The sequence below is a fragment of the Ananas comosus genome, linkage group 8 (genome assembly GCF_001540865.1).
Source record: "Ananas comosus cultivar F153 linkage group 8, ASM154086v1, whole genome shotgun sequence".
In the NCBI taxonomy this organism is placed as follows: domain Eukaryota; kingdom Viridiplantae; phylum Streptophyta; class Magnoliopsida; order Poales; family Bromeliaceae; genus Ananas; species Ananas comosus.
Window position 1 is genome coordinate 677,299 of NC_033628.1, and position 14,998 is coordinate 692,296.

At 37.8% G+C, this 14,998-nt stretch overlaps 2 protein-coding genes across 3 annotated transcripts; one reads left to right on the top strand and one right to left on the bottom strand.

The window, feature by feature from the left end:
* Positions 3,005-6,958, top strand: LOC109714194 (thylakoid lumenal protein TL20.3, chloroplastic). 2 transcript variants are annotated; one of them, XM_020238689.1, is made up of 7 exons: positions 3,005-3,166; positions 3,255-3,426; positions 3,551-3,580; positions 4,143-4,249; positions 5,569-5,603; positions 6,115-6,243; positions 6,565-6,756. In XM_020238689.1, exons 1-7 carry the CDS (start codon positions 3,049-3,051, stop codon positions 6,754-6,756), a joined length of 783 nt encoding a protein of 260 aa, XP_020094278.1. In that variant the 5' UTR covers positions 3,005-3,048. The 2 variants fall into 2 exon arrangements, with proteins under 2 accessions (XP_020094278.1, XP_020094275.1); XM_020238686.1 differs by having other exon boundaries at positions 3,007-3,166; positions 3,243-3,426; positions 6,565-6,958.
* On the bottom strand, positions 7,167-13,645 carry LOC109714193 (U1 small nuclear ribonucleoprotein 70 kDa). Its single transcript, XM_020238685.1, has 11 exons — positions 13,465-13,645; positions 13,023-13,137; positions 12,854-12,933; positions 12,630-12,705; positions 12,483-12,547; positions 12,347-12,409; positions 9,704-9,785; positions 9,449-9,611; positions 8,860-8,937; positions 7,833-8,489; positions 7,167-7,438 (listed from the first exon to the last, which is right to left on the bottom strand). Exons 1-10 carry the CDS (start codon positions 13,561-13,563, stop codon positions 7,856-7,858), a joined length of 1,455 nt encoding a protein of 484 aa, XP_020094274.1. The 5' UTR covers positions 13,564-13,645; the 3' UTR covers positions 7,167-7,438; positions 7,833-7,855.

The window sequence follows — 14,998 nt, forward strand, 5'->3', positions numbered from 1 at the left end:
AAATTTGAAATCTCAGATGTCAATCACTTTTGATTAGGAGTACGAAGCATAAAGAAATGCTATGTCAATGACCAAAACAGAGTTGTAGAATTACAATTCTTACTTAGTCTATGGCCTATCCTCTAGAGTTTTATTTCTTTTTTTTTTCCCCAAAATTTTAGTCATAAAAAAAGAAGAAGAAGAATCACAAAATTGGTTTAGAAATATGGGCCGTTGGATGATCGAATTGTAAGATTATAGTCAACTTAGAGCAAAGAGCAATGTTACGTATGCTTCTGAATCTGTTCTTTATCGGATCGATATTTGGGATAACGACGGTAATGTATTTATAAGAATTATTAGATACCTTGGCCCTGCAGGTAGGGTCAAAACGAAGCCAAAAGATGGATTGTTAATTAACATGGAATGGAGCTACGGCCTCGCAAGGAGACAGAGACTCAGACTGAGACTGGCAGAGACAGGGGAGGGGGGGAAATGAAAAGAAGAGAAAAAATGAAAGAGAAATGCTTTTGGCTTTTCATGATTTGACCTCACACGCCTCCCCTATCTCCCTCTGCTTTTCATAAATTTTTATTTTATTTTTATTTTTACGGATTGAGGCTATTATTTAGTTCATTTTCTAAATGAATAAAGCGGTAGCATATTATTTCTCTCTCTCAATACATATGTATATAGCTATTATATTATTGGAAGCATACAGAATTTGATATTTTCGAAATTTTCACTCTTGGATTAAGAATTATACAGTTGGCATGACTATGGTCCCCCAGGGTTGAATAGTATTTTTAGAGTTGAGTGGTCCCTACAGGACATTAGTATATATTAATCCAAATGTTAGAAATAATTAAAGTGACTAATCTAAAGGCTAAAAAATTGGAAACATCATATTCTCTATACTTCCGATAACATAGTAACTTTACTATATATATATATATAGAGAGAGAGAGAGAGAGAGAGAGAGAGAGAGAGAGAGAGAGAGAGAGAGAGAGAGAGAGGGTATGCTTATAGAAGCACGGAGCCCTCCGTGCTTCCATAAGTATCATAGCCGCACTATATATATATATAAACTTTTGCTATTGTTAAAGTTAAAAATGATATTTTGATTTTCAAAATAGATGAAGCTGTTGGAAAGTTTTTAGTTTATTTACTTCTCCTAATAACTTTACTTACTGATTTTGTTATAGGCCTGGTTAGAGGCACGATAAACAAAATCTTCAACTTTACTATCTTTGGAAAGGAAAGCCTATAGGTTTTGCTCGGGCAAATTTCTTTTATAAAAAATTGTATTTTGGAATTTAAATCTATTGTTAAAAAAAAGAAAAAAATTCATTATGTAATTTCGTACATTTTCATTTTAATATCCTATAGTTTAAAATGTATCACTTTTGTATCTTATAGTTTTATTTTTCTCTTTCTACTATCCCCTCCGTTAATTTTTTCATTAAATCAGTGACAAAATTAAAATCATATGGAATTAAAGTAAAAATTTAGTAAACTACATGGTACTAAAGTGGATATTCAATAAACCATAGGTAGAATATTTGAAGTTTTTTGTATATGATTTAACGAAATGTTAACGGAGGCGTTGATGAAAAGAAAAAAATAAAAATATAGGGTACTAAAGTAATGTGCTTTAAATCATGAAATACTAAAATAAAAAAGTACTAAATTATACAAGTGGTATTTAAAGTTCATCCTTAAACGAAGTTATTAAAATTAACAGTTTTCTAACTAAAATTTCTCAAATACTATGCTACAAACAATGAAGCCATATTTGGGTTTAAAAATATGGTATACTTAATAAAACCTACTCCCCTGGGTTTGAATCAATAAAATCTATCATTCAATTACTCATTAGGTTCTTAAAAAAATTGTCACAAATTAATGAACAAAAATGTGATAAGAATTTAACGATGTTCGAATGTACACGGTGCGATTCTTCTTCTTGTTTTTTTTTTTTGAGAGAGAGATAAGTAGCACGCTACCCGCTTCGTATATTTCATTTAGAAATAAATTTAGCTGTAAATGTGAATCAACTATGATTCGAACTTGGAATTTCGAATACCAACTATTAAATTCTTTGCCACTTGCTCTAGAAACGGTCGGTACACGGTGCGATTCTTAAAGCCGCGTACAAGTCAAAACGATGCATGAAATGGTCCCACTCCCACGTTAGGAACCACCCCTCACCCTTTTTTTTTTTAATTTTTTACACGAATTAATATTCGTCATTATCTTTCTCCTTAAATCTCTCATTCCCTTTCTCCTCGGCTTATTATTATTTTTTAACTTTTCTCTCTCTCTCTCTCTCTCTCTCTCTCTCTCTCTCTCTCACACACACACACACACACACACAATTGCTTTTGCATTTCCACTCCTTTTATTTTCACGGTCCTCCGTTCACACTAAAGCCTGCAGTACTACTACTTTTTTTCTTTCTTTCTTTCTCTTTTTTCACATTATAGCTGAAATCGCATGCAGCTGAAAATATAACAGTAAAATTTATCTTATTTGGCTTCTCGTAATTGACAAGTTGCAGATGGACAGTGACCAAAGAATTCTACTTTTGAGGGTATATTAGGCGCGAAGGGAATTATTTCATGCGCAGTGATCGTTTATGAGCTATTTGCTGCAATTGGAACTGTAACCAATTCCGCTGTATGTTAAGCTACAGTAGCTGACCCTTTCCTACAAAACATGTGATTAATAACTTGTAGCAAAAAATTAACCACAATTACTTTATTTTTATCTTAAGCGAGTTTTCCAGTCCAACCAATTTTAACACGTGAAACCTCATCTTCAAACTGTAGCTGAAATAGGCCAAAAAACTAGGCCTTAGCCCATTTGACTACAACAAGCCCACTAGACTTTAAACGGAACGGGCTCGGGCCCAAATAATGAAGCGCCGTGATTGGATAGAGCGCGACAACGCGTCACACGTGTTCGCGCGCGAACCAGAGAACACCTCTCCCCTTCACTTTGTTGATTTTTCCCCCCACACCTCTCTCTCTCTCTCTCTCTCTCTCTCTCTCTCTCTCTTTCTTCGCCATGGCTCTCGCTTCGACCTCTACGCTCTCCACCCACCCTCTCAAAACCCTAACCGCCCCTCGGCCCCCTCGGTGCGCGCCGCGGCCTCCTCCGAGAATCGTCCTCTGCAGATGCTCTGGTGAGTGAGTGCTCTCTCTGGGTCATTTGATCGAACACCTTGTGTGCTTCGGTGCGATCCTTAGTGGAATTCTAAGCTAATGCATCAGGATCCAAGAGTTGGAGAGCCGTGGCGTCCGCTGCACTCGCCGCCGCCGTCGTCGTCAGCTTCGAGGGCTCCGTGCCAATGCCGGCGATGGCGGACCTCAACAAGTTCGAGGCCGAGATGCGCGGCGAGTTCGGGATCGGCTCCGCCGCGCAATTCGGTTCCGCAGATCTCAAGTTTGTATCGATACACCCTTTTTCTTTTTTAAATTTCCCACACTATAATGTTGTTTATATGAAGATGGTGTTGTGTATTAATACTTGGATCTGTTTCTGGTTTGTTCTGTTGTTTGTTGAGCAGGAAGGCCATCCATGTTAATGAAAATTTCAGGTAATTAGTTTTATTTAGTCCAACATTACTTAATTAACTAGAGATTTTATCGGGATGATGTTATTAGCGGAGCTGATTTTGATATTGACAGAGAGTTTAATTTAATCTGATAACTACTCGCCGACTAAATTTGACTAGATGCTAATGAATCCAATCTACCCCTAGGAAAAATGGATCCATTATTATCATTTTTCATTTTTGTAGCAGTATTATGGGGTTCATTAGAATTCATAGCTCTTTGTGATAATTCTTTTAAACTTTTTAATACATATCAGTTTGTTCGAAACCCATGGGATTATTTTTCTCGGACAATTAGCGATACATTTGGTAACCTTGAATTTCTGTTGTTTCAAATATTATTATTTTTCGTTAAACTTATGAGAAGAAAGAAGGTTTGTGATTTTTCCCCGGACAATTTGGAGAATACTGTTCTGAAATGCTAGAACACATGATGTGGCTCAATACACACATTCTAGAAACTTCAATTAACTGTGGTTTTATTCTAAAGTTCAGTGAGTTTTATGATGTAGAAGTTTCTATAAGAATTCAGCTACTGATGCAGGCGTGCTAACTTTACCTCCGCTGATATGAGGGAGTCTGATTTCAGTGGTTCCACCTTCAATGGTGCTTATCTGGAAAAGGCAGTAGCTTATAAAGCAAACTTTACAGGTAAGCAATTTGCAGGTTTTTTAGTTCTAGCAGCTAAGAATTATTGTCGTTGCCTTTTTATTTTCTTTAGTTATTTTCACTGAAAATCAACTTTGTCTTTCCTGCCTGCTTTTGCTCCTATGGTTTGATTAGGATCTCGCAGTGATTAAACCTGCTTCTCCGTATAGGAGTTTGCTCGCATGCCCTGATGCCCATTTGAGAGGAAAACATAAGCACACTTTCGACTTTGTAGGAATAGCTAAGATTCATAAGGCTTGGAAACAGCACAATTATTTATTCATACTTATTAGATTTATGAAAAAAATGATAATCTAATCATTCTATGGGATTCTTTGGTTTTATCTCTTGTTATACTGGAAATTGTCTTCCATTTGACACTCCTTCAACTACTCAGAGTTGGAGATGGAGCAAACTCTTAAAGTATCTAATTTTTTCTCTTTCTTTTATTTTCTGTTGTTCAGCTCTTTATATTTGTGAGTTTAGAAATTTCATACTTGGTTGCGTGAAACAAGTACCAATCTTTGAGAATGATAATCATACCAATCACTCTAATAAATTTCATGGAAGACGTTGAGTCTGTATATCTACTCTAGCATGTATGTATTTTTTTCCTAAATGAGTACTGGTGGATGAGGGGCATCAGGCGCGAGGAGATGTCCACCAATTAGTAAAAACTGTATAATCCAACTTCTAGGTGGATGTCTCCTGTCCTGAAAATATCCTGTTAGCTAAAAGTCACTCCCGTATACTGTAGTCCCATTGGGAAACTCCTGTCCGATGCAAGGTGTAACTGGATAATTTGTTTAGACATACAAAGTGCTGCAGATTCCCGACAGCAAAACTATCGTAGCTTTTCTTCTTTGTCGATTTTCTCTATGCCGAGAGGAGTTTTAGAAATATTTGATCCTTTCTTGCGTGAGCCAAAATAGGAATCTTCAAGGCAGATAGTTCTGCCCTAATAGCTACCATGGTTAGACCCTATCTTGCTGTATTTTCTTGGGACCAACAAGTGCCATAATTAAAGGTCTTATTAGGACTTCCAATCATGGAATTTGTTGGCTTGTGTTTGTTAGTTAGTGAGATAAAGTCATGCCATTTCAGAGGATTTATTTTCACAAAACAAAATTAAGGAACACTCTTATTAAGGAGCACTCTCTACTCGAATTCAAGCTATGCTGTAAGTTACTTGTAGAAGCATGTTGTTGAAGTGTAGCTTCTGACTAGTATGTACATCCAACCTACATGATGTTAAGAAGTGTTCTCATGTCATTTGTTTTTCCTCCCATCCTCTAAATCACATTTCTTGTGATATTATGCAGGTGCTGATTTGAGTGACACTTTGATGGACCGCATGGTAAAGCTAGTTTATATTTTGCTCTCTTTATATATTTCGAGGAATAATTCCACAATTATTGCATCATTATCGTTTACCCATCACTACTAATTGCATAATGGAATCAGTTGTTGCACAATGTTACTAATTGAATGACCTGATGAGAAGTAATTTAATATAAACCTCATTATAGGTGATACATGTCCGTAGTCTTCCATGCACATATCAAGTCTGTTTGTACTGCCCACTGTATATTTTGAAAGATCACTTCCATCATCATACAGTATTCAGGAGATTTTCTTCTTATGGGTTACATACCGTAAACTGGTACATTGTATTCAAAATTTCAACTGTAACATTAAGAAAAGCTTTCTTTAATTCCTTTGGAAGTTCTAGACAAAGATAGCTCAGGACATTGTATTCGTTATATTATTTTTCCTTCTGACATACGAAGTAATTGGTATGGAGATCTCCTGCTTTAGGACCGCTTATTCTGTGAATATGACCTGTGATTCTTGAAACATTATTGCAGGTACTAAATGAAGCTAATCTCACAAATGCTATCCTAGTTCGATCAGTTCTCACGCGCAGCGATCTTGGTGGTGCCATCATTGAAGGTGCTGATTTTAGCGATGCTGTTTTGGATCTCCCTCAAAAACAGGTATCTTCATTGGAGTAACGAATGCCAAATTGTTTATATTGATATGAGTAGTTCTGATAAATCCACCGACTTTCCTCTCCTCTCTATTTGCTCATTTATGCTCACTCGTATGTTTTGGTGAAAATTTCTTTATTTCTAATCGTAAAAATATTTCAACTGAGACAGAAGTGTTTAAGAAGTGGTAGTAGAAGATCACACACCATGAACAGAGATTTAAATCTCCCAGAAAGGCCAAATTCGTATTCCTTGTTTGTAAGATGCATGAGAAGGCATCTGCGGTTGCCTAAATTGGTTGTCTTATCCTCTCATTCCTTTTTACAGGCTTTATGCAAATATGCAACTGGAACTAATCCAGTGACGGGAGTAAGCACAAGGAAAAGCCTCGGGTGCGGTAACAGTCGAAGGAGTGCCTACGGGAGCCCTTCTTCCCCTCTTCTCAGTGCGCCTCCTCCGAAACTATTAGACCGTGATGGGTTCTGCGATCAGTCGACCGGTCTCTGTGACGCTAGTTGAACGAAGAGAGAGGTCCTAACATTGCAAGCTAAGGTGCTGCATATGCAAACGAGCTGGGCGAAATCAACCATACGCAAGACGCAGCTCTTTCCTTTTTCCCTTGCTCTGCAATAGAGTAGGCGTAATTCGGTGTGACGTTTAATACTCTTTTGACAATTATTACTATAATATAATAGGGGAGTTGAATGTCTTCTTAAAAGGTGTCGCCGTATTAGCCTCTACATAATATTGGGTTGGTATACATATCTTTTCTTGTAAAGAAACTTGTCACCTTCGTGGGGCTACTAGTGAATTTCCCCGCCTTACATAATCAAAACCATTTGCCCTCTTATTCATTAATTTTGAGGGAAAAAAGAGAGGCAAAAAGCTGGGCCCAAATATGCCCGGCAATGAAGAAAAACCAATCTAACTTGCAACAACAAAACAGGTTAGACAACTTTCATACTGTTTACAGTCTTAGCAACATTGTCAACCCATTAAGTACTCTAACAACTTTGAAAACAACAACGAGCAAGCACCACACAAAATTCCATTGTCCAAACTCATTTCGACAAGAGCAAAAAGCAGGAATAAGTAGCAACCACAAACAGGCGATGAAATAACATCATAAACTCAAGCAAGTCCATCAGCACTGCTCTTCTTGAGTTAAAGCATAGCAGCCAACTTGGCCCCTCGGGTGCAGCTGAAACCAGTTACAGAACAAAAATCATTAGCAGTTAAGGCAGTGTTTGGTTAGGGAATAGAGATAGGGATAGACCCTTATCCCCTCCTTTATACCCAAACACTAATTTTTTTACCCGAGAACAGTAGTTCTCGGTTATCTATAATAATTGGTTATAACTATCCCCACCAACACCTTCATTTTCTATATAAAATTATGTAATATTTTTTTTATTCCATATTATTTATCTAAACGCTATTTTTCTTATCCCCAGGAACAACCCAATTTTCATCCAAACGTTATTTTTCTTATCCCCATACTTGTACCTATCCCTGTAATAGCTAGTTCTTCCTTATACCCGAACAAAACGGTACATCATGAGAATACACAATGTAATGCGATTATACAAACTTACCTTGCACAAAAAGGCTTCAGTTTCTACACTCTGTCGTTCCGGTAATGCTCGTAATCACGTTCATCATATGCTTCGCCCTCCTCACGAGGTTCATCATGGTTAAACTGACCGTGGTAATCACGAGCATCCCCTTTATATGGCTCATCGTCATAATATTCATGCTCATGCCGCCTAGACTCATGGCCCGAGTCATCGGGACCACCGTGATCATACATTTTATAGTCGTGCCCGTGCCCGTGCCCAACCTGATCAAAGTCCCTTTCATGTTTGGGCTCCACAATGTCATACCCAGCATCCCTCTCATGCACATTGCCACCATGGTCCCGCTCGTAACTCACTCGCTCATAGTCCCTCTCGCGATCACGTCCCCTATCCCGATGGCGATCATGATCACGGTGCTCACGGTCCCGGTCGTAATCACGAGATTCATGGCCGCGGTCTCTCTCCTTATCTCTCTCACGTCCACGGTCACGATCACGATCACGATCACGGCCCCGGTCACGCTCCCTGTCTCGGTCTCTGGTTCGTTCACGTTCTCTATGGTGGGGCTTATCTTCTCTAGGATCGCGGTCTCGTGTCCTGTCATGGGAGCGCTCACGGGATCTTTCATGCTCGCGGTCTCTATCCTTTCCTCTTTCTCGGGACTTTTCTCGGTCCCTGGTACAATTAGTAGCAACAAATTAAGTTCAGAGCACGCACGCCTTACAGCAACATTATTAATCGAAATAAGCAAATCAATTTTACCATACCAATTGGGTAAATTGTATGGATAATCCCTGCACTATATTAAAATGTTGAATCAGTCCCTAAGATTTCTCGTGTGTTGGAATCTGAAAGTCATTTTAAAGAAAGGGCGATTTTACAGGAAAATTTAGATCATTTCAGCATCAGCAATGGAATTGCAACATATGAGAAAGGTCACGGAGTAAAGTGTCTTGAGAATTCAGGGACTGGGCAGCAATACAAGAAAAGTACAACGGACTGTCCATCCATTACCCTTTAGCAGTTCAACAAATGATAATCTCACCGATCAAGATGACGATCGTCTCTCACCCTAGGCTCCTCTGATCTAAGACGACCTGATGCGGCGACCTGCTGTTGTTCCCTGGCCATCCGATTCAACATCAGCATAATAAGCAATAAATTCTCTTAAACATAATTACCAGAATATACTGATAAATCACCAAGTACTAGATCAGCAGGACCACAGAGAACAGTCAAATCCTGACTTACACAAGCACAAGCTAGTATTCAGCTAAAATGTCTAATGTTTCTTTTCTACCTGAGACCAAATCAAGATCTTATCATGAAATAGTTAGGTTATATCTGTTAAAGAAAGGACAATATCAAGATCACCTCAGGAAGCAAAAGAATGTTTGTGCTAAAAATATCATGAGCTTCTTACCAGGGAAATAACATGACAGAATTGTCTAATAGCAAGAAAAAAAGGTCTTAAAAGCATAATGAACCATTTATAGTGGACAAACTTCAAGTATGGCACTCTCAATCTAATGCATGCTCTTCGATAGAACAGAAATCGTGAACATATTGGCAAGTCATATTCATGTGATAAAAAGTATCAACTGATAAGCTCTCTTAAAAAAAGATATACATACCTGCTAGAGTTCTTCTGATCGATCTGTTCACTTCCCATCCTGCTCGATCCAAGTCCACCACCCAACCTTCTAGGGCGCCAATTAGGAACAGTTCTACCACGCTCTACATCCACTAGTACCCTCTTATTGTCCACTTTCCTTCCATCAGCTTGCTTATAAGCAGCTGCACAATGTCAGGATATTAGAATTACAGCAACAGTCAGCAAGTTAGCAAAAGAAGTGCTAGATTTGATGAATTCCCACACATGAACATACTTTTCATATCGCGTGTATGCAGGTATTCAACGAAAGCATATCCTCTGGGCTTATTTGCCACCTTGTCAGTGATAAGACGGACCTAAAAAGGCAAACAAATACTGACTGGTAAAAAAAATAATGGACATTAAACATATTATGATCATCAAAATAAATAACTGAGTTAGTTCATAACATTGTCTAAGTTAAAATTGCTTCTTGTTCATAATGATAAATCCTAAATGGCACGACAGACAGGCATCATGCCTAACTAGCCGTGCTAACCTTTTAAGATGTAGAGCTTCATCACATGGATTGGATCCGAGCACATCAACTGAGTTGGCAGAATCCGTGGATATTTGCCAGGTGGTGAACAATACTTTTACCAATCCCCTTACAAGGGAAGTTTTGAATAGAAAAGGGGGCATTTACATATTAAAAAAGATAAGAGTGACTCTTTTGGCCATGGTAATTAAGGAAGATAAAATAGTAGAGCAACAGGGTGAGACATTAAGTAAAAGAGTAGGGAAGAAGCTATTAATACTTGAGCAAAGCCGATGCACCCGGGATAAACTGAGGGAGAGAATAGGAAATGATTCTCTCTATGACTTGAAGAAGATTATTGTTTATAATTAGTTACCATTATTCTCACACGAACGCTGAAAGATTCTCTCACCTGCTACAGAACTTGCACCGACAACAAATGATATAAAGAGAATGGGGACAACAAAATTATAAGCAAACCTGACATCCCAATAGGTTACCTCATTCTAATCAATCACTGAAATAGGTTACCTCTTTTCACCAAAGTACTCTTCCATCAGAACAACATTCTTTATAGCCCATTCCATACAGGAAACTAGAAGCCAGCTACAGATGTTTATTGGTAGAAGAGATAACCATCCATGCCGGACTTTGTAAATATAAAAAACCATAAAACGTAGGATGAATGTAGATGTACCCTAGTTCTCAAATTCCTCAAGGGAATCAAGATTAATCAGGAAAAGAAAGAAAATTTAAGGCCAGAAAAATACACATATGGCCATTTTACCTGCCATGCAAGTCCTCCAGATATTTAAATGATAACTATCGTCCCTTGTCACATTAGGAAACTTACCAAAAGAAAACCCAGTTGCAATGAACTAGAAATTTGTCTACTAAAATTATACCTGCCATGACTTACTATACCATTTATCAGCTCCTGATCTCCTGAACGAGCTTCTATTAGCAACCAAAGTTCAAAAGTTCTAGGAGGAATAAGCACAATGAACACATACCGTTGAGAGACATACCTTGCATGGTAACATCCAAGCACTAGTGATCACAGGTGGGAATCTCAGGATTTTCTTTTATTCGCAATGAAAAATGTTATGGGAGAAATTTAGGCCAATTTTGAGGATCAAACGTTTTTCAAGGCTTACCATCAGAACCATAGAAAAATATGCAAAAGTGAGCTTTGCCCTAAAAGGCGCACAATGACAAAAATGGAAAGGAAGCGAAGGATATGTAGGTAAATAAAAGGGGATGGACAGTTTTTTAATCTTCACCCTTCGACAATGAAGATCCAAATTTACCTGGTAGATACAACTGTTTGCACCAAAAATCTTCCAGAACCTTAAGTGAGATCTAGCGGCCAGTCTCAAATCAGAAATACTTGGCAAAAAACCCAGTTGCAAGGTGCTATAATCTTTCTCTACAGAAAAGATATAACTTTCAAGGCTTGCTATTAGCAGTTATCCGGCACGTATCCCAATGTCCTTAAGGGTTTCTCCTAGCCGTGCATTTAAAAACTTCTAAAAGAAGACAGAAGCACAACGAACTCATGTGATTAAGAGGCATACCTGGTGTGCTAAGTCCAAGCACTAATGATTAGGGTGGGATCTTTCGGATTTTCTTTTTTTTACTTTGAAATTTATATGAAAGAAATTGCTCAACCAACTTAGAAGATGGCCAACTTTAGGGATCAAAGTTTTTCAAGGCTTACCATTACTAGTTACTACCGCAAATGTATATGCCAAAGTGCTGCGCTAAAAGGTGCATAACGTCAAAACACAAATGAAGTGATGGATATGTAGGCAAATATAGGTAAATAGACGAGGGGCATTGCAACCTTCCAAATCTTACCCTTTTTTCCAATGGATTTCAGACAGGATTAAAGCAAAAGGGGAGAGAATAAAAAAAAACATGTTGATGTTAATCTACCTGACACATGAGACTGAGAAAAAGGCTACAAAATTATCTCAAGTCCTGAAGAGTGTAGAAAAATTATCTCTCAAGTCCTGAAGAGTGTAGGAAACTATCCAGAAGTTCCAAAAGAGCAAGCATATAAACTATAGTGTCTTAGCTCCAAACATAACCTCTAGAGCTTTTGCGCTGGCCAAAAGCTGAAATAAGCTTCTAAACCCAAAAGCAAAAACTGTAATTTGAAGCTTTTGCTCTAGCAAGAAGCTGTCAGGAAGTAAGGTCAAAGAAAAAGCTATTAGAGTATCCTTACTCAAAAGCAATTCTGCAAAAGCTCCACCTGGACCATACAAGCCCATAGCAAGAAAAACCTTCTCTTTGGTTTTACCGGCTATAAATACATTTACCGCTTAGATTGAATGAACTCCTTACCAAAGGAGGAAATAACCTGATCTGCCATCGGGATTTCTGTTCTATACTTACCCTTTTTATTGGCCCATAAGCTTCAAACTCCCTTTTGATCCTGTGCTCAGAAGTTTCGTAGTTCTGCAGATTGGTAAAAATTGTAAATAAATGTTGCAAGTATATTCAACAAATGGGCAGAGTAAGAAAGACTTACAAGTCTTGCAACAAAGAGAGTCTTGTACGGATCACCCGTTACATTAGGGTCATTTTGCGGATCATCTACATAGAATTAAAACAAATTACTGCAGTTACTAAAAGAAGAATGAAACCACAAAATGCATTTCAGAAATGAAGGTCATACATTTTGTAAGTTCTTCAGCAGCCTTCGCTGCACCTTTCTCGAGTCGAATCTTGTGAATTCTAGCCTTTTTTTCTGCCTGCGTCCATAAAAATGCATAATATCATGATTTTCGTGATTGCAAATAGGTCAGATCCCAACAGAATTGTGGAATACCATTATTTCCAATGTTGAACATGATTCTCCAAATATGGGATACCAAGATTTAAAAGTTTAAAAAATCATACCCGTGTTTCAGCCTTCTCCACAGGCGGAGCATATTCTGGATCACCGGGCTCAGCAAAGTGCGATACAAATTGTGCCATTCCTTCAAAAAAGAGAAGAGACTATCTCAATACAACGAACCTCATGTAATCCAAACAAGAAACAGGATAGGTACAACATAAACCCTAGTACCTGTATAGGGAGGACACTTCCTCTTCTCTATAGGAGGCTTATATTCCAATGGCGGCCGGGGTTCAAATAGCTTCAGTAGGTTGGTGGTAAGACCAGTAGGATGACTCTGCCCAATCTGCAAGATATCAAACACACCCAAGCTTAGGTATAACACATCATAAAGCCAAAGTATCAAATGTTGTTGCAATTTAAAGCAAAAAAACAGCAATCAAGAAACGAATCAAAGAGCAATAGCGAGGTAAGATCACAACTAGTAAAGAAAAAGTCGGAGACCTAATTAGAACAACTTCTCGATCAAGATGCCGATCAAGAGATATCGTTTTTAGGGTTTCGATCTCGAAGAACGGACACCTCATGATAGGGCCTGATTCGATCTAGCGTATGGAAACAACGAGATGTTCTAGGGTTAGGAGGAGATTAGGGTTTAAGGGAAAGGAGGTACCAGCTTGAGCTGAAGCACGTTGACGCGGTTCTGGGCCTTGGTGCGTGCTTGGACCGCTGCGTCCGCGTTGCGCATCATGGCGTTGTTATAGTCCCCCATGGCGCCCCGTGCGCGCGCGCGCGCGAGAGAGAGAGAGAGAGACGAAGACGAAGACGAAGAAGAAGAAGGTGAAGATCGTGTAGAGGAATGGGATAAATAGAGAGAGAGAGAGAGAGAAAGAACACGGTTGCGATCGGAGCTCTGATTCTAGGGCATCAATTTGTCGGTGGACCTTGGATTCAATAACATGGGCCTAATCGGAGCCCAATTACGACCCAGTCCATTTCCCTGTACGTTTAAGAATTACAAACGGCCCAATTACGACTCAGCCCATTTAGCATGAGGACTTAAGTTCCAAGTCTAATTATTTTTAAAAAAAAAAAAAATTAAACTGAGCAGATATAGAATGTTGTCCTTCTCTTACACAAAAAAAAAAAAAAAAAAAAAACAGAGTCAAGATTCAGAAAAAATTTTAAAAAAAACTCTACTTAAATATTAAATTAGAAGTACATCGAATTAAGTTCACCACAAAATCAATATAGAAAAACCAAATAGAAGTATCGCCTTTTTTTAATTTGCCTAATATAAAATTATCTTTTACATCTAAAAGCTTAAATTGTTACAACACGGTGTATTACCATAAGTTTATTCGCTGCTTCCTTGTATTGAGATTTTTCCCGTAGGCCTGGTACGATTGCTTTTACTGTGATATTATGTTTAACAATTGTTCATATTTAAAACCTAAAGTTATTAAATAGTGGCGACTGAATGTTTATTGTATTCAATCCCTTCTTGATCTCAAGTCATTTCTCTAGTCCCTCGGTGTTAAAAGTTGCACGTAGTGTCACCAAAGGCAAAGTAATCTCAGCCACGATTAATCGCTTTGCAGCAACTATATATTATGTACGTATTTATGTACATTTATACGTGATAAAAAGTACTCATGTTCTGATTATCACATTATAATTAATCATATATAGGAGCAGCAATGCAAAAGCTGAATAATCCAAAAAGCTGGTGCAATTTTCCTGCTTCGATCTGGAACTCTCCTTTTAATGAACTCCTCATTTTCCACTGCAAACAAATCAAACAATCCTCATTTTGGCCGCACCATCTTCTTTATTGTTCTTTTAGCTCTTCATGCTTATTAGGGGAATTTAATAAACAATAAGAATTTGCTCTTTGATATGAACTTCCATGTTAATTTATATAAAATAATCATTTTTTTCTAAAAGCTTAAATTATCAGAGAAAATCATTTTTAATATTGATATTCAACAGTCTCTCTTACGTCTGGGCTTAAGACTTTTTGACATACAAAAAATGTGGACTTGAATTATATGAAAAAAAAAAAAGAAGATAATGCTCGGAGTCTGGCGAAACTCAAACTCAAAATCTTCTCCGTCTAGAAAATAATATTTTTTTAATATTTATATTCAACATCATAAGCTAACCAATAATTCTGCACAAGCAAAAAAATTGAGAGAGTACAACAA